This window comes from Cyprinus carpio, chromosome B24 (assembly GCF_018340385.1).
Source record: "Cyprinus carpio isolate SPL01 chromosome B24, ASM1834038v1, whole genome shotgun sequence".
In the NCBI taxonomy this organism is placed as follows: Eukaryota; Metazoa; Chordata; class Actinopteri; order Cypriniformes; family Cyprinidae; genus Cyprinus; species Cyprinus carpio.
Window position 1 is genome coordinate 17391748 of NC_056620.1, and position 22088 is coordinate 17413835.

The window sequence follows — 22088 nt, forward strand, 5'->3', positions numbered from 1 at the left end:
ATTCCATCCCATATTGTGTATATGTGTCAGTTTATGGTGCTTGTGAGTGTTTTATGTTGTGATTGTGATGTCTGTTTTTGTGGTTGAACCCCTTAGACATCAGAGTTCTGCAACAGAAATCTCTTGCAAGTCTCTATAGAGAGAACACAGTCAAAGTGAATATAGAAGAAGGTGATGACCAACTTAGTCTGTCAGGCTTATAATGCTTCATCCCAGCTAAAGCTGCCTGCTAAAACACAACACACAGAGTTAAAGGACACAACAAAGAGATATTGTCGAAACATACCACTAGATAATAAATAGTGTGAAATGCTAAATGGTGCCGGTTAACCCTTTGATGCATAAAGTAATATATAAGTTGGACAGATGTGTAACTCCAGTGACATCGTTTAAGAATAAATGACTGGGAAATATTATAGTTATTTAAAAATCATTTGTGATTATGAGAATTAATGCATCAGAAGGTTAAGCTTGCTTTTTTATAGCTATAGCTTTAGTTATTTTTTCCACAGATAAAAATAGTACCTGAAAAAAATGAGGGCTATTATGGTAAATGTTCAAACAATTCTTGGACTTTTTGAGATTCTGTATAAGCCAATAACAGTGACTGCTTGCCTGAATAATTGTAGTAAGCACCCCTGGTTTTTTTTTTTTTTTTTCAATTATTTATTGTCTATATGCTACCATTAATTTTTACAAGCATTATACTGTAAAAGCCTTACTGTTCACATTGGAAAACCCATATTAGTTGACTAGGCCATTCTAAAAATAATAATGAAAATGACTGGGTTCTACATTTTGACTGCTTTTGATCTTTTGTTTAGATACAGACAGGTTGGTGTATGCTAACGGCCAAACAAACTCTGCAAGTTCAACCAGCAAAGATGGCAGAGGATCTCATCAGGTGAAGGGAATCTTTCTGGTCTTGAAACAGTTTTTTGCTCTTGTCATAAAGAGGTTTCATCACACCACACGTTCCGGCAAAGACTTCCTCGCCCAGGTCAGAAAACCAACATTGCTTTGGAAACTCGACGCTTTGTAATGTCAGTAATGAAGTGCATAGCATTCGGTTAGAAAATTACAGTTTTTATGATGCCCACTGGCATCTTCTCTTCCTCAGATTGTGTTGCCTGCTAGTTTTGTCCTTGTTTCTCTGATGTTCACGCTGATTGTTCCTCCATTCGGCGAATACCCCAGTCTTACTCTAAGCCCATGGATATACGGCCGACAGTTCACCTTCTTCAGGTACAGTACATTTACGCTGGAACATTATTGGTTTATTTATTCACTGTATAGTTCACTAAGCAAACTTTTAAATGTCCTTTTCAGTAATGAACAGATGCAAAGCTCAGATATGAGGTATTTTGGTGAGGTTCTCCTAAACAGACCTGGATTTGGGACTCGCTGTATGGTGGATGAACCTCTAGAGTATGTGTACATGCATTCTAATGATATTAAAGAATATCTAAAGATGTTTGTCCTGCTTACCATGTCCGTTTTTGTTTCCCACAGAGACTATCCATGTAATAACATAACCACAGAGTGGGAGATGCCCCTGGTGAATCCAGCACTCATTGAGATGCTGGGTAACCCAGAATGGACAGACATCAGTCCGTCTCCCAGCTGCCAGTGCAGCACACCCAACAAACTCACCATGTTACCTGTGTGTCCAGAAGGTGCTGGAGGTCTTCCTCCACCCCAGGTTTGTCTCGCAGCTATAGATACGACACGATAAAGTCTTTAAAATTATGTATAGTGATGTGTTTCCTGCGTTTCAGAGGATTCAGTCTACTGGTGATGTGTTGATGGATTTAACCGGCAGGAACATCTCTGATTATTTGGTGAAGACCTACCCAAACTTAATACGGACAAGGTATTATGGCCCATTTGTGAGTAAAATCATTCATTAACTCGCTCTTATGCTTCCAGGAACTCATCTTATTTGTGTTTTTGTTGTACAGCTTGAAGAGCAAGTACTGGGTGAATGAACAGAGGTACGGGTCTCTTAAACAGAAGTAGAAAACACAACGACTCCATCTTGTGGTCACTTAGAGAACACATACATGCATTCTGTGATCTAAATATGTGGAAGAATGACGGTCTCTTTTCTTCAGGTATGGTGGCATTTCTGTCGGAGGACTACTTCCTGTTCTTGATGTGGATCCTAAAGCCATCCAGAATGCAGCTGCTCAGTTAGGACATCTGCTTAACGTCACAGGGGTAACTGTTCTGGTTGTTTTCACTGGGAATTGATGCAATCAAAGCGAAGTAATTAATAAAAATTACTTTTAGTTGTTCTAATATAATTGAAAAAAAAAAAAAACACTGTTGTGATCATTTGCAGGGCAGATACTCAAAGGTTACTCTGCAGGAGTTTGGGACTTTCTTGAGATATATGGAAACTGAAAACAATGTCAAGGTGAGATTTCTTTCAGCTTCACTTCCTGTCACAGTTTGCTGAGCTTGGCTCATCCCATTCAAGATAAATAACCCATTTGTTATCTCCTCTAGGTGTGGTTCAATAACAAAGGCTGGCATGCTATGGTGGCCTTCATGAATGTGGCGAATAACGCCATCCTTCGAGCAAACCTGCCTCCTGGAGCCGATTTAAATGAGTATGGCATCACAGCCATCAATCATCCACTAAACCTGACTAAGGAACAGCTGTCGGAGGTCACAGTGTGAGTGTAATGCTGACAGTACTTCACGCAGTTGTTTTACTTGTAAATCTCAGTAGAGCAAGTAAAAAGTTTTTATGTAAGTGTTCTTTTCTTTGTGTAAGTGTTGTTTACTTGTACATTCTTTCAGACTGACCACCTCAGTGGATGCAGTGGTCGCTATCTGTGTGATTTTCGCCATGTCCTTCGTACCGGCCAGTTTTGTGCTTTATCTGATCCAGGAGAGAGTGACGCAGGCCAAACACCTGCAGTTTGTGAGTGGGGTCAGTCCTCTGGTGTACTGGATTGCTAACTTCTTCTGGGACATGGTTAGTATAAACACTCTACAACCAGCCATAACATTGTCACTGGTTTTACAAAAAAAAAAAAAAAATGGATTATTAATAATTAATTTAAATTTATATGAGATTTATTTTTGGTTTTTTTTTTGTAAATTTGCTAGAAATAATTAATTTTTTTCTTAAATGTTATGTTCTGTACCATTTCATTTGTTAATTGAATTACGTTATTAATGTAAATATATATATATATATATATATATATATATATATATATATATATAAATAAATAATTACTGGGCCCCTTTGCCATGTTTGCCAATATATATATATATATATATATATATATATATATATATATATATACATTCCTGATTACACATTATATTCTTTACCATTTTACCATTTAAAACTTTTGTTCATTAAATTAAATTATTTCATTATTTTTTTCTTAGCAAAAATAAAACATGCAACTAGCTGAAAATTATATCACTATAACACACTTTACCACTAAAATACTATGCAAAACTTTATTGATTGGTTTATAGTTTTCTTGCTTATGCTTTCAGACTATCACAAATTATTTTAGCAATTAAAAAAAAAAAAAACCTCTAGAAAACATTTTATTGGTGATAAATCGGGACAATTTGCAACTACATCCTTATTGTTGAGCCCTGCTCTGGATAAATATTATTAATCATAAATTAAATAACGTATTTTTATAAATAACATAATTACTAATAAAGCAGAAGCATGTTGTTTTGACCAGTAAGTGCATTTATAGTGCCTAATAAATATAGAATAAATGTATAAGTGTATTTATTCCAAAGCATTGTCTTATGTTCCTTGAAATGGTCTTATAATTCAGTTTTGCTGTTGTCCTGTCTTTTCAGATAAACTACGCTGTCAGCGCAGCAATGGTTGTTGGGATTTTTATTGCATTTGACAAAAAATGCTACACTTCGCCTGGCAACTTGCAAGCCCTGATAGCTCTGCTGATGCTTTATGGGTAATGGAAAAATATATGTCGTCTTTCATTGATCCTTTTACATTTCTTTTAGCAGAACAGCACTTCTAGTTCTGTCTTATTAGATATGTGGGTCACGATCCAAAAGTACTCTATGTGAAAAGGTCACCCTCAGTAGCTTTAACAGTACATACTGTCCTGAGAGATGAAGGGTCGTAAGTAGACCCCACTGAATGGTTTGAAGGGGATTTGTCAGTGTCTTATTCACACTGTCATTTGTCAGAGTAGATACTTGGCCCTTGATCACATCTGCAGTGCAATCGAGATCCAAATGTCTCTCAGACTCTCCTCAGCTCAGTGAGTCTTCAAGTGTGAATCCAAACCAGACACTCCAGCACAAACCCCTTATTCTGAAGATAAAAGTCTTTTTTTTCTGATAAGAAAGCATATCTTGACAGAATCAGAATTATTCATGCATTCATAGAACGAAGTGGGAAATGTATCTGAAGATAAAAATGTAGTCTCTATAAATCTGACCTGTATGAATATTTTAAAATATCCTAATCTGCCTTTTTCCTATGTAATAGTTGGTCGGTGACTCCCATGATGTATCCGATGTCTTATGTATTTAACGTGCCCAGCACAGCATACGTCTCTCTGTCCTGCATCAACCTCTTCATTGGCATCAACAGCAGTGCCATCACATTTATATTAGACCTGTTTGACAGTACAGAGGTAAAGCATCCCAGCCTTGACTTTATTGTAGTGTAAATTTTCCCCAGTTTCCACTAAAATCATCATTAGAATTTCAATCATGTTCTAAATGCATTAGTCTTTCATGCCAAAAGTTAAAGTGTAAAGCTGACATTTCATCCTCCATCTGTCTCTACTTTTGCAGGCTCTGTATAAGTGTAACCAGGTGCTGAAGAAAGCTCTCCTTGTCTTTCCTCACTTCTGTTTGGGCCGCGGGCTCATTGACATGGCGATGAACCGGGCAGTGATGGACGTGTATGCACGCTTTGGTAAAGCCTGCTCCTGTCCCCACCTCACATTTCAATTGGTCGTATTGAGGCTGCCACAAGCAACCCTAGCCTGGCCCCTGGCAAGGTCTGGACCCAGTGATCTGACCTCCATAAAAGTCACTGAGCTTTAATCTTTATGTCAACATGATGGAAATATAACACCTTAGATTTATCAACCATGTCTTCATAGGAGATACACATTGCATCTGGTGGTAATTTAAAGCAGCAATTTGATAACCAAATGGATCAGACTCAGGCTCAAACTGATCTTCAAAACTGCTTGATGTCTACTTGTATGTTTGGCAGCATACAAGCAACCACCCAGAATATCAACGAAACTTCCATTAGACATTTGTGCACATGCACACTCTTCAAACACGGTGCTTATTGAGGATGCACTAAAATGCAATGATTAAAATGCATTTATATTTAGATACAATGGAATATATAGATTGTACTGCATGTTAGCTTGCTTATTGTGAGCATAATTTATTTAAGCCCATATGTCTTACTAAGAAGAAACTATGCTCTAACCACAGGTTGAGAGCTGTAGTTCCAACCACGTAAATTTGCGACGCTGTTTGCGAATGTTTGTTTGAACTGTGGTTTCGGGAAAATCTGAATCGTTGAACTAGGTAAAGACGGAACTTGCGACCATAGTTGGGAAATGCACCCCAGAAAAGCAACTGCATAGCGATGCCCTAGCAACCACTCAAAGTACAATAGAAACTGCTTGGCAACACCCTAATAACCACCCAGAATACCCTAGCAACACCCTGGCAACCACTCAGAATAATCTAGCTTTGAAAAGCAACACAATAGTAACTATCCAGAACAGCAGCTGCATAGCAGTGCCACTTGATGCACAACAGAAACTGCTTTGCAACACACTAAAAACTACCCAGAATACCCTAGCAACAACCTGGCAACCACCTAGAACACTAGCTTTGAAAAGCAACATACTAGCGACTATCCAGAACAGAAACTGCATAGCAACGCCCTAGCAACCACTCGAAGCACAATAGAAACTGCTTGGCAACACACTAACAACCACCCAAAATACCTTAGCAACACCCTAGCAACCACCCAGAACACCCTAATAACCGCATAAGAACACAACTGCACATAACTGAAAAGCCACATAATGAAATAATTTACATAATTTATAGCTGATTCTAAAGATGTAAATGTTGGTGAACGTTTTGCGAGTTTCATGCACATCTAATGTGTGTCTCAGGTGAGGACTTCAGTTTGGATCCCTTCAGCTGGGACTTTGTGGGAAAGAATGTGATGTTCATGGTGATAGAGGGGTTTGTCTATTTCATCCTGAACGTTCTGATACAGTACCGATTCTTCCTGGATCACTGGTGAGAAGAAATACATTCAAACGAGTTACTCCAGTAGTAATATTGCATCTCCATACACACATATGCTGACTCTTTCTACAGGATGTCAGATTTTAAGAAGCCGCCAATAACTGATGAAGATGTGGATGTGGCCAAAGAGAGAGAGAAGGTTTACAAAGGAGGAAGCTCTAGTGACATCCTCCAGATAAAAGACCTATCAAAGGCAAGTCTGTCCACTTTATAATGGTGCATGATGGGTAATGTTTCACACAATAGAGATCATGAATGTGTTTTTATGTCTATAGACGTATACTGGAACGATTAGGCCAGCGGTGGACAGGATATGTGTTGGAGTGTCACCAGGAGAGGTAATCAATAGAGACGTTTGGTTGTGTTATAAGATCACCATGAGTTTTGCATAAACTTCAGTTTTTCCCCCACAGTGCTTTGGACTTCTGGGTGTGAATGGTGCTGGGAAAACTACCACATTCAAAATGCTGACAGGAGACATAGATGTCACTTCAGGAGAAGCGGTTGTGACTGGTTACAGGTTTGTAACACAACACTGTTATGGTTATGATAGATCTTTAATGAAGATTCTCTTCTCAACGGGTGTTTGCTATCTTGGTAGTTTGCACAGAATGGAAATGATTAAAAGTGGATGGGGTTTAAGGGGCAGTAAAACTGTTTAGCAAACTGTTTGAAATAATTGTAATTTTTACCCAGGCAGCCACCTAGAAGACCCTAGCAACTGCATAGCAATACCCTAACAACCCATACCTCCCTGGTAACTACATAGTAACACCCGAGCAACACCAATTTTTATGAAAACTGTTAGGAAACCATTGTTATTTTTACTCTTTTGTTTGGTGCCTCTAGTGATGTGGCAAATTACACACTTTACACACTAATTTTAACTTCAACTCATTTTGATTTTGTCATTAACTTGGTTGATTTCTTGTGATGCTCCAGCATTCTTACCAACATTCTGGATGTGCACCAGAACATGGGCTACTGCCCTCAGTTTGATGCCATAGATGATCTTCTAACAGGAAGAGAACATCTGCACTTATACGCTCGGCTCAGAGGAGTCTGAGATCAGCAGAGTGAGACCATATTCCACTTTCTTATCTCTTCTTATTTCTTTCTCTCTGAGGATTTCTGACAGAGACCTCTTATCTCTCGTTGATGCAGGTGGCTGAATGGGGAATTCAGAAACTGGGTTTATTTGAGTATGCAGGCTGCACTGCTGGCACATACAGTGGTGGAAACAAGCGTAAACTATCAACAGCTATTGCAATGATTGGCTGTCCAGCACTTCTGCTCCTGGTGAGAGCTTTTCTGTGTGATTTATTTCAGAATAAGATAAGGATTGTTACAAGTATGTTTTTTTTTGTCCTGTGCCAGGATGAGCCAACCACAGGAATGGATCCTCACTCTCGGAGGTTCCTGTGGAACTCCATCATGAGTGTGATTCAGGGTGGCAGGGCAGTGGTCCTTACATCACACAGGCAAGAACTTGTCAACACACATGCATTTATATATACTGCTTAATTATAAATACTACATAATAACCTATTAAAGCCATGGAATAAACACTTCTGTGAGATATAAAGGTGTAAACTCAGAATTATAGATTTCTTGCAGTTCCTAGTATACATCGTGCAGTTGTGGTGGCTCTATTTCCACCACAAAATAAAAAGGTAATCATAATTCTGACTTTGTTCTTGCATTTGCAGTAAAAAGGCAGAATTATTTACATTTACATTTAGTCATTTAGCAGACACTTTTATCTAAAGTGACTTGCAAATAAGGACAATAGAAGCAATCAAAACCAACAAAAGAGCAATAAAATGCAAGTGCTATGTCTCAGTTTGCCCAACGCAGCACACGTGGCAAGGCTATTTTTTTTATATACAAAATATATGTGTGTGATGCAAAAGCCGTTTTAAATTTTCTTCTAAAATGAGCATTTTCATCAGGCTCCTATGTGTAGGTTCATTAATTTCACTTTAATGATGATTAGGTTCTTTTCATTACCATTAAAGTGAAATAACTTAATATAAACATAGGAGCCTGATAAAAATGCTAATTTTAGAAGAAAATTTCAAACGGCACTTAGGCACTTTTGCATTTGAACTATTAATAAATAGTGTTTATTCTTTATAACAGTTTTCTGTGGGGAGAAAGAGGGTTCACTTATTAACCTACAATTTAAACTTAGGTGATTTTTGGCTATGGGAAAATATGAGCCAATGATATCATAACCTAACATAATTTCAAGTTCAGTATTATGTATATTTGAAAATATATCACAAAACTTAATTTATTATTTGTGAGAATTGCTATTTCATGCTGTCTTATGTATTAATATATATATTAATATATATATATATATATATATATATATATATAGATATATATATATAGATAGATAGATAGATAGATAGATAGATATTTAAGAGAGTATAATAAATAGTCTTGTTTTAAATCCATAGCATGGAGGAATGTGAAGCTCTCTGCACACGACTGGCCATCATGGTGAACGGAACATTTAAGTGTCTTGGCACAATCCAGCACCTCAAATACAAGTAAAATCACAAATTTTCACTTACAGTATGTTCACATAAAATTTTGGAGTGGCATATATTTTCCACAGTCCAAAATCTTTTGTATTTGCATATCTATTCTCTGAACATCACTTATAATGTTTTCCCTGCAGATTTGGTGATGGATATGTTGTCACCATGAAAATCAGAGCAGCCAAAGAGGGCACAGTACCAGATCTGAACCCGGCCGAAGCATTTATGGAGAGCACATTTCCAGGCTGCATTCAGAGAGAGAAACACTATAATACTCTACAGTATGAGATCGCTTCTTCCTCCCTGGCCAAAATCTTCCAGCTAGTCTTGGCCAACAAGGAAATGCTGAATATCGAAGATTACTCGGTGTCCCAGACAACTCTGGACCAGGTATTTCATGTGACCCTTTTGGCCTAGATAAACCTGTACCACTATCTCCTTATGCGTTTAAAATGTATGACTCCCTTTATGTAGTCCAAAACAGCGCTCTCCTCTTTCTGAGACAGGATATCCCAAGCTAGAGAAGCACAGAATAGAGAAGTCCAGTTCAGGATCAGAATGCCACAAGCATCCATCTGTCTTGTGACCACTACCATTTGTTTACAAGCCTGCATGTGACAAATGCACTGGAACGAGGGCATTTTGGCTCTTTATGTAGTCCTGCTCTCTTTGTTTCACTCCCTGTAGGTGTTTGTGAATTTCGCAAAACAGCAATCCGGAGAAGATGATGCCATTGTGCTGCACCCGAGGGCAGCCGGTGCCCGGCGGGACATGAGAGTCTTTCCTGTGAAAACGAAAGCTTGAAATCTTTACTGAAGAGGGTCATTTGAGCAGGTCAATTGGAGTCATCTGGCAGGGTGCTCAAAAGAGTCATAAAAGAAAAGGAGATGATTTTTTTTCTCCTTTACAAAGCAGTCAGTTTGAGACTTCTGAGCATTCACGCAGTAATGGCTTTGCACACCTCCCTTGCTTGGCCTTTTTTTATGCAACCAGTGCAACCAGAAATGCAACCAAACCACAACAAAATACAGACAGAACTGGACTAAGTTAGTCTTATGAATACTGTAGCACTTTATTATGTCAATGTCACTTTTCATTTTTTTTTTTTTTTTACAAATAATTTTTTTAAAAAACAAATCAGATGATGCAATAGATTTTATTGCAAAGGCTATTCCTATTGAAATGCATATTGCATTGTGATGCATTGCAAGTCACAGCTTTAATAATTCTTGCCAAGTTAGAAAAGTGTAGCAAACAAATGTTGTAATTAAACAAATGTTAATTGTTAATGGCTTGTAGAAAGGAATTGTACAAAGCTGATTTTTTCTTTCTTGTAATAATAATACTATTAAAAATGTTATTGCTCACTGTCCACCTTGTCAAGAATGAATACTACAGTATTACCATCATCAATACAGTCTAAAAAATATAAATGGTATCACTCAAGATTATTTTATAACCATTTGTACCAGTTATTTAGATTTCAAGTAAAACAAATTATTTTTATTTGACCCTAAAAGTTCAATGTAACCCAGTGTCTTCCTCTGTTTAAGAAAAATTATTTTCTTTCATGCTGAAGTAGTTGTATTACAGAGGTAGAGTAGTGTATTTTGCACATGGATAGTTGTGGAAATGATTTAACCAACAGAAATATGTTGTGTCAACACAAATTCCTACAAATCTGCTTATTTAAATTCCCAAGTGGCATACCATTGTAAATACAACAATGTTAGACATCATCTTGCATGATAACCGTCAGATATTGTTGAAAAGCGGATTTAACTTCATAATCCTTCCCAGAGGGTGTCATAAATCAGCCTCATTTACATGCAGCTGTTCAGATGTGTCCTAGTTCTCTCAGCTGAAATCATAATATCTCTAGAGTTTGACCTGAAATTAGTTTATATGAATGTCGGAGGATGCCGAGGTTTGGGTAGTCCTTAAACCAAGTTTTGTGTTTTCCTTTGGCCCAGATGGTCATTTGAACGAACCCTACAAATGTGAAAAATAAAAAATAAAAAAATAAATAAATACAAATAAGATCAAATATTGTACATTTTCATTTTTCTATATTAATAAATTATTTATTTATTAATATTTTTATTTTTAACAAAATACCAATAGCAAAAAAGTCAGTAAAAATGTAAATGAACAACTTAATATATATAAATAAAATATATATATATATAAATAAAATGTATATATATTTATACTATTTAATATTTAACATACTAATATATTTTAAATAATATATACTTTTTGTAGCTCAGTATATATATCCAATATCAAAATCACAAAGTTTGATGGCAGTTGTTCACCTGGCACACACTGGGTCATGATAGACAGTCCCACCCAAGCACCCACCTGATGAAAATTTTAAGCAAAGAGCAGATGAATCAGTCAGAGGTAGTAGAAAGTGTTATATATTTGATGATGACAATGGTGCTGTTACCTCATATGTGTAGTTGGGACATGATACAAAGTAAAAGAGCCACGTAAAAGGGTTTTTAGGGTTTGGATGTGGGAATCTCCGACATTTTGCACCTTTAAACAACAACAAGAAATTGGGTCATACACAAATATCTTGATCTGTTATGCCATAGAAATTTGACATAATACATCCACCTTCACATTTTAAACTGTTCAGTGACCAGTGTATGGAAAAATTTCCTCCCTCACATAACTGGAATACAAACAATATACATCATGTTTCTTAATTTATCTTTAATACAGAATGTAGTCCATTCATAATAGGCTATATTAGATTTTTATAGTGGTACCAGAGGTTTGGACACCTACTGTATGTGGTATGTTTATTAAACCAGAAACATTACATACCACAAAGATAATTAGTGCATAGCTGACCTGTGTCTCTCCATATGCTGTAAAACATAAAAACAAGTTTAATGTATTAAATCATCATGATTATTAAATAGGTTTGTCTCTGCTAGTACTCACATGGTGGTGTGTAGAGAGGATGATTAATGTAGTATGCTAGCCAAGCTTCAAAACCCCAGTAATAAGCACAATTCTGTGAATTCAGAGAATTAGCTTCAGCTTTGAGGATACACTTGTAGTTTTCCTAATCATAATAGTATTGTTAAGTTTGTTAGATTGCTCAGAAAATAACTGAACTGTATTAAATAACTGTTTTAATATCTTTCTGAAGTAGACAAATTACTTCTCAGACTAATTTTCATTTGACACGGCAGCAAACCAGACCAATGTGTCCAAACACTCACACTTATAATGGCTCTGAGAGGCATGGTGCTATTAGAAAATCGATGCACAAAGATTGTTTTAAATAGTCTCTTGATATAGTGGAAAGAGTGACAACACAAGCCAAACTGAAGAGAAAATAAAAACGTAATAAAAATTCGAAATCCATATGACTTTATTTCTTCCGTGGAGCACAAAAGGTTTTTTTTAAAAGAAGGTACTTGACCACATGATGAGAGCTGGAGATGAAGGTGTATTTGTGGTTATAGCTGTACGGGACCCCAACAAGAGGAGACATATCAGAAGGGGACCCATGTACTCCGTCAGAAAAACCTGCAGAGTAGTGATGTTTTAAAGATTGTGTGTTTGATACTCTCAGAGTGACATTTTGCAAATAACTCTTACCATCGTCCATCCCAGTTGTGGGCCAAGGTCTCTGAAATACAAGGTCGCTGAGGTCCCGACAGCCAGATTCTGTAGCACGTCATCATCTCTCAGTGCTTTTCCTTCTAAAAACCGAAAACTCAAAACTAGATTTGTTACAGCTAATGTTAAAGTTTTTGGTAAGTGTAGGTTTTGGTCCTGCTGCATCAAAGCAGCTTTTGGCAGATAGCACTTATCTTGCTTTCTGAAACCTGAAAAATGCTGCCTTCAAAAGCACTAGAGGTGGCAAGACATCAAGGAGGCACATCTGAGAACATCCACGATGTTTGTGTAACATCCTGTCTACCAAGTCTTCATCTGGTTAGTTTTTAAAAGCAGCAGAGATGAATAATATCCCTCAATTCAGTGTGTGGGTTTAGCAATTGGTGGAAATGGAGCAGATTAAAGTTTTTTTTATGATTCCATTTCTACCCAAGGAATAAACAAGTCCTTAAATATTTTCTTGGTTATCTCTAAAGCAACAGACCTGAGAAAAGCAACAGGACTGATATTTTAGCTGTAACACTGAAACTGTCATGATGCAATGGAAGTAATGACACCTTTTTTCTACATCCGAGTGTAACGAGTTACAAAAAAGAAAAAAAGTTGTGTTCCTCATACTCACTGGGGTCCAGACTCATGGCTTGTCTAGCTGGATACCATTTGGGATCTTACAGTGAGAAAGGAAAAACATACAAATATTATGCAAATTATGTATCCCATACCAAGTTCTACCACCCACTGTCATAAAAACAGGATAAATTAAACACTTAATTCAATAATAATATAGACACAAACAAAATGCTAAAAAGTAATATTCATATATGTAACCCTGGACCACAAAACCAGTCAAAAGTAGCACAGGTATATTTGTAGCAATAGCCAAAAATACATTTTATGTGTCAAAATTATCGTTTTTTCCTTTATGCAAAAAAAAAAAAAAAAAAAAACAATCATTAGGATATTAAGTAAAGATCATGTTCCATGAAGATATTTTGTAAATTTCTTACCTTAAATATATCAACACTTATTTTTGGGTTAGTAATATGCATTGCTAAGAACTTTATTTGGACAACTTTAAAGGTGATTTTCTCAATATTTTATGCACCCTTAAATTCCAGATTTTCAAATAATTGTATCTCGCCAAATATTGTCCTATCCTAACAAACCATACATCAATTGAAAGCTTATTTATTCAGCTTTCAGATGATGTATAAATCTTAATTTCACAAAATTGATCACTATGACTGGTTTTGTGGTCCAGGGTCACATATGTTAAACATTAGCCTACATTTATAAATACCTGTTCTACGATATTATTTAAAACCAAATACATATGGTTAATTATTGCACACGCTCTATAATACTTGATTGTGATTGGTCAGTCGTGGGATTTAGTAGTCAGTCACCACATAGCAACGCAGTTTATTAGTCAGCTCGTCCAGGTAAAAGCAACCAATCAGGTACCCGTTAACAGTCCTTTCAGCCAATAGATATGCTAAGGCCGATTCAGGTTTCTCGTCTCACACCACGAAAAGGCAACTGGCGCCATCATGTCTCAGGTATCGATTTTACTGAAAATAACATAAGCATTTTATTACTATTGTATTGTTACAGTGTTCATATTGATGCTAGGCCGATTGTTTTGTACATTTTAAATGGACTATTTTAGTGAAAGTAGGCTTACTTAATGTCCACGCAGTACTCCAAAAATAAATCCTTATAAATGCATACATACATACATACATAAAAACTGGACAGGCTGACCAGGACCCTTACGCACAGCTGAGGAAATTTTTTTATCAAGATTTCATATTTGACTAGGTTAAATTACAATATCACAAAACCACTGTGGGGTAAAACTACATGACTTATGAAACAAACGGTTAATGTCACCGACGCTTGAATGGGGTTCAACCTGCATTAAAAACAAAATAAAACAATATACCATTAAGTTTTGGCTGAGTGCAGCAGACACTGTCATTGATTGTTAAGAGGCAAAATCTGCTTGCCTTGTCAAGAAAACAGAGTTGTTCTTTGGTTTTTGAGTCCAGAATTTCGACCTGGAAGATTAGAGACATAAATTCAGCTGGTTCAATAGCTGCACAGACACTACGAAGTCAACATAAATCAAGTTAATTTAGTGAAGGCCTGGCCTCAGGATGAAGCTGCCCATCACGTCTCCCAGAATTTTCTGCTTCAGAGATGCATCACAAAACTGACAACTGAGGAATAAAATCTTTAGCAGTTACATAGTTTCATATTAATAGGAAATAAGGAGAGTTTAGGAATAATTTGCAACATGTTTCCCCTCGAGTGATCATAAAAAAATGTGCTGTGAAGTGAAAATCCAAAAACCTCATTCTGACAGTTTTCCAAGTGTATCCGAGAAGCCCATGAGCACCCAATGAGGGCGGTTATATCGATCATAGCTTCTGTTTTGACAGCTCTGTCCCTGTTTAGCTCATTGTAGTCACTTCATCAATCATCCCCCAAGCAACCACAGAATCTCTGCTATTGTCTGTTTCTGACCAGTCTGAGCTCTGAATTACAAGGATACATCTGTCTGCAGTACAGGGATATTTTTAATCTTAATTAAAAGGCATCAGCGTTGATCTACAGAGTACGCACTGAGTTGACTCTGCTGCAATTTGCCTTGAAAGCACTACATACTGTAGAGCTCAGCAGAGCTGTCAACCTGAAACTGCTCTTATACTGGCTAGTGTAATGATCGTCTAATGGACATGCAGGATTAGCCTAATGCTTAATTTAAAGAAAGAATCCCAGTGGTTTGGTGGTTGAGGTTATTCTGCAGATGGAGATCATTACTTGCGCATGTTGCACCTTAATGCTGATCCACTTGTCTAAATTCAACAGGGCGTTTTCTAAACTCTCACACTTTTATGTTAGATGTTTGTTGAAAAGGTATCTATGTACTGCATAAATTATATAAATAATTTCGTTTTTTTATTTTTGTGTGTGTATGTAATAAGCAATAATATTCTCTATAATATTAATAATAAAAATATAATCTATAAATAATATACAGATATAAATGCACAAAAATGACCCAAAAACACATTTTTGGTTTGCTTTTCTTGTAAAATGATACATGTGACTCATTCATTGTCATACTTATAGATAAAGAAAGCCATGCAGTAAACTTATCCTGTTTTCAATCAGGCAGAGTAATCAATAAAAGCACTCTCTGAATTTCTGATTGCTGATGACAGGACGTCCTGCCTCTGTTATACCCATCCCCCAGTATTGTAAATGCAGCAGTAATGATGAGGACTGTATCAGGCTCAAAACATAACATATTTCTGTATCTGCACTGAATGATTGGTTTTGTTCGAGGCTTTTAAGTTCTTGCTTTCTTTGTTTACTTCTTGATAAAAGAAAACAGTTTGGGACATTAGATTTATATGTTTGATTTCTATAAATTTAATTTTGAAGTTGTTTAATGTGTGTTAATCAATAGCACAGTCTCTGGTGCTGTTACAGTAGGCAGTGGAAATACCTGAGAGAGTTCATTAATCCTCCACAGATGACAGGCCTGTCAGTTATGGGCTGAATTATATTTACTTGTTTATGTTCAGCAAGCGTAAAATTAAAACAAACCGGCGTACGCCAAATTTGCTCTTACGGTATGACACCCAACTGGAGGAATTTTAATTACACTAACATATAGTAACATCGTTAATTACTTTTTCTGTAACTTATCTTTATGATTAGACCATGGATATGTGGAAATTCAAATCTGGAATACACAAATATATATGTAGACACAACTTTGTGGTTTAACATTGACATTTTTAAAAATGATACTGTACATGTGTGTATAAATAAATAAAATTACACACACACACACACACACACACACACACACACACACACACACACACACACACACACACACACACACACACACACACACACACACACACACACACATATTTTACAATGTGTATGTATATATATTATTTCTAGCACTTAATAAAAGAAAATTGACAGATTAAAGCACAAGGTTTTTTTCAAATTTAGCTATGTTCTTGTCTCTAAAGTATAGCTCAGTAAACCCACACACAATGAAGGATCTCCTCTTCTTTGCCTTTTCGCTGTGAGAATGTTGCTTTTTAGTCTTTTGAAACAAAATTCATTGCCCTCGACACCCACTGTTCAAAATTGTGCAAAAGCATTTAATCTTGTAAAGATTAACTTGTAACTTGATGCCTTACCTCAAAAAATATTGTTCTGCTCATTCCGGGGCTCTCGTCTGACGTAATGTAAGGTCCCCCAGAGTTGGACAGGCTGCTCCGTCCTTTCCTGTGGTAATGCCAGTGTTAATACTCCATTCTAACCCTCCTCCGTCACTCTCCATCTCCCCTCCCTCACTCACCCCCTCCTACTGCCTCTATTCTTCCCCTCTTTAATCTCTTGTCCTTTCTATCTGAAAAGTTCACGTACGTTCCACAAACCTGTCTTAGTTTACTTAGTCTACAATCTTGTCCTGTATGTGTCTAAAGGCCCTCAAATTGTGAATGAACTGTGTTTTAGATAAACACTTAAATAAAAATGAAAGGAGATTTGAAAGGAGATCAATGCTTTTATACCTAAGAAAGCCCTCCACTGTGCAAAATATAGAAAACACCCTCAGGAATGTGTTGTGATGTACTGTCATCTTGAAAAAATTAAGAATGAAATGTAAAGGAGGGCAGTGTTTTGATCCCCTGTGTCATCTAAAGGGCTGTTCCAGTGAATGATTCCTTTCCTTAACTTAAGTCTAGTCTGAGATTAAGGAGCCATACTGGCAAGATGGTTTACACTAAATGCTGCAGCATTTTGTGTCAGACATAGCAAGAAATATGACTTTATGATGAATTTATTTGTGTGAAAATGCATGCTTTTTTTTTTATAATAAAGGACCTCAAGGCATTAATATGATGGAGATGTACATAATCATTACAAGGCTTAAACAATAAATAGAACAACAACAACAAAACATGATTTTTGTTTAACCTTAAAAGTGCATATAAGCAGCCAAAAAAAAAGAAAAAAAAAAGAAAGAAAGAGATGACAGAAACTTTGCTGCATTTATTCCCAATTATTTCCACTTTCATCATGTGATACATTCCAGGTTTTACCAGTGTTTCACAGTTACAGCCTTTTCAGTCTTCGTTGTCAAGTGAGTCTAGTCATGTCAAGTGGCTTAGACATGGCGACTGAAGCTTGACTCTTTCTTGAATTGTAGTGCAGAGGCAGAGGGCCCTTGGTCTCTGCCCAGCAAACTCTTGAGTGCAAAGCATGTATTCAGAAAGCTTCCGGCACTTCAGAGAGCTCACATATCTGCTGTGCTGGCCACGTTCAGTGTCCATGACAGCATCTGCTGCCATTCTGAAGAAACCCCAACCTCTGCTGGTGAGAATAACCACAGACAGCCAGAAAGACAGATCATTTTTATTCTTCAGGAGTCATGGTGACGCCTCTAAGATTGTCCTCAAGGTCAGATTAGCTCTCCTATCATGATTAGGATTGTCATCTACGTCTGATTAGTTTTATTGTTATGATGGGGATCTTTTTTTTGATGTATGTGGTTGTTAAGCTTCAGGGAAGTCGTCTTCCTCTTCAGCGTTCAAGGGCAAAATGAGCAAACAAGTACAGCCCAGAGAGTGTTTATTTGATAAAGGGCTGTGGAACAACTGTATGAGTGTCTCACTGACAAATTGTGTGAAATATGAAGGTATTAGTGGATATACTAGAAACAAGGGAGATGAGCAAGGAAATATCTTTTATCACACACTCTGTTTGAGATGAATAAGTGTGTATTAATTTTGCCACTAGAGGGTACTGTAATCTTAGCATCAGTGATTGTTGACACCCTTCACCCATGGAGGAACTTAGAAAGTGGCCTTCTGAAGATATGCTGACCTAAGACATCTCTGTATTACGCACAGATATCATTTAAAATTTCTGTTGATTTCAGTGTCAGGTTTATGCCGATGCATGACTAGTTTGTTTAATTTTGAATGTGCACTAGATGCTCTAATTATCTACCAAACATCGAACCCTTGGGTCCTTGACCTGTGGAGGAAGTCTTCTTGATGTTATGCAACTTAAAATGAACATTTAGGGCTTTAGTTGAAGGTTTAATTAATTGATTTTAGAGCTAATTGTTTTTATTATTATTTCAGTCAACGAATTTGGCCTTGAACCTGCAAGCCTACTTGGTTTGCATCTTAAATTGTTTTTTAATTCATTTTTGCTGCTTGTTATCTGCTTAGCATCTCAAAAAAGCATCTCAAGGCATTGCCCAGGTATCAATTTTGATTTTAAATCTGTCCTGATTATCTTAAATAATAGAAAACTCAATACTGCAAAGCCTGTAATAATGGCACTTTTATGAAGCTGACATTTTAATTTGAGCATTTTCAATAATTAATTTTGTCTTTTTGAATAATGGCTATATTTGACATATGGAAAGACCATTTTCTCTGAGAGTTCAAGAAAAAAATTCAAATGTGCCATCTGTTACATACTTTTTCAGCACTTGCTATCTGTTTTGAGCATGTATTATGCTGGTGTTGCCTTGAGGTAATTTATGATATTTATGATGTATGATGGTGTTTGTTGTACCCCATGGCTTTGTTGCATATCCATAAGCCTTCATGTTCTTTGTTATTCCCTTTGATTATGGTGAGATGTCTGCCATCTCTTGCTCTGTTTTGATATCTGATAGGATTTCAATCTCGAGGCTTGTGAAGTGTCAGAGTTTTGTTTCACATCTCTCTAGTTATTTTGCCTGAACTCATACAGGCTTCATCCGAACTCACCAACACCTGTTCATTTGCTTCCCTCACCATCTGTCTGCTTTCCATTGTGCCGTTTAAGATGGCTCGTTAGAGAAAATCCATATAGATCTGAGGTGCTGAGTGTTTCCTGGTAGGTGCGTTTTGGCTGCAGTGGATGGAGCGCTAAATTAAATTTTCATGGAGAGCCTCAGGAAGGCTAAATGCCGCCTCATCTTAATGTCACCGAGACCGACGTGAAGAAAAAGAGCTGATTTGGCATTAAAAGCAACCATTGTGCTTTACGCCAGCTTCCCTTTGTCAGTACAAGGGACTTAACTTAATTTGTAAATTAATGTTATTGAACTGGCACAGCAGGGAAATCCCTCTAGTGTGCTCATTTTAGGGCGCTTTTTATTGGACTCATTTTATGTTTTCAATTTTTAAAATTTTTTTTTGGGGTGTCCAAATTATTTGTTTTCTTCTTCTGTGCCTATGTTTGGCTGAAAAAGACTACTGTTGTTAAAGGATTGAATTAATTTTTTTTTAGAGAGGAAGTATACTTATTCAATATCCTCTCATTCCACAAAGTCATGTTAACGTTTCCATCTGTGAGAGGCTGCAGGCTCTAAACCATCTAACAATGTCACATCTGTGTTTTCTAATACATAAGGACATGCCTCATAGACCGACCTCCTTTCTTTTATTTGGTTTTGTCTGACAGAACCCCCAAATTCTGGGGTCTTTGTTTTTTGATAGATAAGGACATGCCTCATAGACCGACCTCCTTTCTAATTTTTCCTCCTTTCTTTTATTTGGTTTTGTCTGACAGAACCCCCAAATTCTGGCAAGTTAAAAAGCAGCCAGACTTCTGGTGATTTATTACCCAATTACTCGGCCTACACACCTTGTGTTTAAACTCCTGAAACTTTACCAATCATTTTTGCGACTTTTTTTTAGACTTCTGGTGATTTATTACCCAATTACTCGGCCTACACACCTTGTGTTTAAATTCACATATGAGTGCTCACAGACATTTCTGTTTACCCACTACGAAACATTTGGTCCTTTTGTGAGCATGCTGAGCAATGAAGAAACCTGTGGTCTTCTGCTGATGCCCCACCTTCTTCTGTGCACCTGCATTTGCATGCAAAGCGAGCAGTCGTGTGCTGCACTGAGGCATCCAGCTCTGTGAAATGTGTAGAGCGCTGTTGGTGTTTTGGTGGTGATCAGATTTATTGCCAGAGGTGCCTGAGTCGATAAAACAGGGGTGGGTGACAGGTCATTAGCGTTTACGTGCAGGCATAGACCCCACACGATGAAGATGAAAAAATGGTGAGTCTAGTCAGCTGTACTTCTGTGTTGTAGCAAAAGCAAAGCCAGAAGGGCTCTATAAGAGCAAGAGCTGCTGTTATGTGCCTCTGCAGTTAAGAGAGCCATCATATCTCTTTGGGTCCGATTATCAAACTACGCTCTTTTAGTGAGCCCTCAAGCAATTTAGAATTAAAAGCAAAACATTTAGAGTTAAAAGCAAACTTTAGATTCCATACCATCAGAAATGATCCAGACAGAGAACATGTTCAGTTGAATACTATATAAAATGCATGCAAAAAAGTTTTTTTTTTTTTTTTTTTTTTTTTTTGGATAATGGGCAGTTATGTCCGATGAAGACATCACTAACTATACTCATTCTATTTAAGTATGCAGTGTATTTTTAAATACACAAATATCACATGATGTAATTTCTTAATACAATGAGCGCAGTATTCACTGGGCATATTTTATAAAATGTTTTTCACTAAATTCAACAAATAAAGCTGCAAAAGATACTAGAGTATATTCAAAACAGTGATTTAAAAGCAGTTTAATTGCTTTTAATATTTCACTACAAAATAATATAGACCAAAATTCTGCTGGATCCGTTCATTTTTATATTTGTGACTTTAAACTTTTAAAGGAATAGTTCACTCAAAAATAAAAATGTGATGGAAATGTACTCACCCTCAGGCAACCCATATGTAGATGAGTTTGTTTCTCAATTAGAACAAATTCGGTGAAATTATGCTATCTGCTATTTTGGTCAGAAGTGACGGTTTAACGTTAAAACACCTTAATATGTTTCTTACAAACTTGCAGCTTTTAATTGAGATTAATTGATGAAATGGAGTCATGTGGATTATTGTCATGTTTTTATCAGCTCTTTAGACTCTCATTCTGACGGCACCCATTCACTGCAGGGGATCCACTGGTGAGCAAGATGTAATGCTACATTTCTCTAAATCTTTTCAAGTGAAGAGTCAAACTCATCTACATCTTGGATGACCTGAGGGTGAGTAAATTTTCAGGAAATTTTTTAATTTTGGCTGAACTAATCCTTAAGCAAATAAAATCTAAAAATATGCTACTATTTAATCATCTTTTTTTTTTTTGATTTAAATATTTTGCTACAAAATAAAAGGCCTAAATGCAGACTCAAATAAATCGCTAATGAGATTTTATATATATTAATTACACTCAATAATGTGCAAAACCAAGTTATGCTACTCAAAGCTAGAGAAGCCAGTGATCTGAGCACTCAAATGTGTGCATGCTTGATATTCTGTCTGATGTTTACAAGCCTAGTTTCATTCATTCAAATTTTTGAATAGCGAAGGCTAAATGCATCATGTTCTATTTCTCTCCGTGGCCCATTTTCTGAGGCTCGGTCGGTCCCCACTCACTGTTTTATGATGAAGTCATTGCTTGTTCCAGCCTGGTCAACCATGACAGTCGAGCTCTTATTAGCAGC

The 22088-nt window shown here is 36.7% G+C and overlaps 2 protein-coding genes and 1 long non-coding RNA gene across 7 annotated transcripts in view; 1 reads left to right on the plus strand and 2 right to left on the minus strand.

The window, feature by feature from the left end:
• Nucleotides 1-10245, plus strand: part of LOC109050314 (retinal-specific phospholipid-transporting ATPase ABCA4-like) — a 31619-nt gene extending 21374 nt beyond the window's left edge. For 2 of the 4 annotated variants that reach the window (XM_042752243.1, XM_042752244.1), the window contains exons 28-47: nucleotides 97-171; nucleotides 825-1000; nucleotides 1121-1245; nucleotides 1330-1428; nucleotides 1513-1702; nucleotides 1779-1873; nucleotides 1962-1994; nucleotides 2115-2220; nucleotides 2345-2419; nucleotides 2512-2681; nucleotides 2809-2986; nucleotides 3850-3965; nucleotides 4511-4658; nucleotides 4822-4945; nucleotides 6183-6312; nucleotides 6394-6514; nucleotides 6597-6659; nucleotides 6735-6841; nucleotides 7264-7397; nucleotides 7486-7620. In XM_042752243.1, coding sequence (XP_042608177.1) covers nucleotides 97-171; nucleotides 825-1000; nucleotides 1121-1245; nucleotides 1330-1428; nucleotides 1513-1702; nucleotides 1779-1873; nucleotides 1962-1994; nucleotides 2115-2220; nucleotides 2345-2419; nucleotides 2512-2681; nucleotides 2809-2986; nucleotides 3850-3965; nucleotides 4511-4658; nucleotides 4822-4945; nucleotides 6183-6312; nucleotides 6394-6514; nucleotides 6597-6659; nucleotides 6735-6841; nucleotides 7264-7387 — 2255 coding nt within the window. In that variant the 3' untranslated portion in view covers nucleotides 7388-7397; nucleotides 7486-7620. Of the gene's footprint in view, nucleotides 1-96; nucleotides 172-824; nucleotides 1001-1120; nucleotides 1246-1329; nucleotides 1429-1512; nucleotides 1703-1778; nucleotides 1874-1961; nucleotides 1995-2114; nucleotides 2221-2344; nucleotides 2420-2511; nucleotides 2682-2808; nucleotides 2987-3849; nucleotides 3966-4510; nucleotides 4659-4821; nucleotides 4946-6182; nucleotides 6313-6393; nucleotides 6515-6596; nucleotides 6660-6734; nucleotides 6842-7263; nucleotides 7398-7461; nucleotides 7621-7698; nucleotides 7803-8789; nucleotides 8883-9013; nucleotides 9264-9560 lie in introns of those variants that run through there. The other 2 variants (XM_042752247.1, XM_042752246.1) reach the window with 2 other exon arrangements.
• On the minus strand, nucleotides 9874-11264 carry LOC122134347. The gene is made up of 2 exons (XR_006158491.1): nucleotides 11192-11264; nucleotides 9874-10865 (listed from the first exon to the last, which is right to left on the minus strand). It is a non-coding gene; the product is annotated as an uncharacterized LOC122134347 (long non-coding RNA).
• LOC109050315 (very-long-chain enoyl-CoA reductase-like) lies at nucleotides 11263-16842 on the minus strand. 2 transcript variants are annotated; one of them, XM_042752252.1, is made up of 6 exons: nucleotides 16754-16842; nucleotides 12498-13185; nucleotides 12319-12425; nucleotides 11832-11904; nucleotides 11712-11755; nucleotides 11263-11417 (listed from the first exon to the last, which is right to left on the minus strand). In XM_042752252.1, exons 2-6 carry the CDS (start codon nucleotides 12505-12507, stop codon nucleotides 11322-11324), a joined length of 330 nt encoding a protein of 109 aa, XP_042608186.1. In that variant the 5' UTR covers nucleotides 12508-13185; nucleotides 16754-16842; the 3' UTR covers nucleotides 11263-11321. The 2 variants fall into 2 exon arrangements, with proteins under 2 accessions (XP_042608186.1, XP_042608185.1); XM_042752251.1 differs by lacking the exon at nucleotides 16754-16842 and having other exon boundaries at nucleotides 12498-13401.
• Between the last annotated feature and the right edge of the window lie 5246 nt (nucleotides 16843-22088).

Coding starts and splice junctions, on each gene's coding strand:
- LOC109050315 (XM_042752252.1), bottom strand. Junction 11,905..12,318: donor TCTCCAGCTCTCATCATGTG/GTCAAGTACCTT, acceptor CTGAATTCACAG/AATTGTGCTTATTACTGGGG. Junction 11,756..11,831: donor TCCTCTCTACACACCACCAT/GTGAGTACTAGC, acceptor TATGTTTTACAG/CATATGGAGAGACACAGGTC.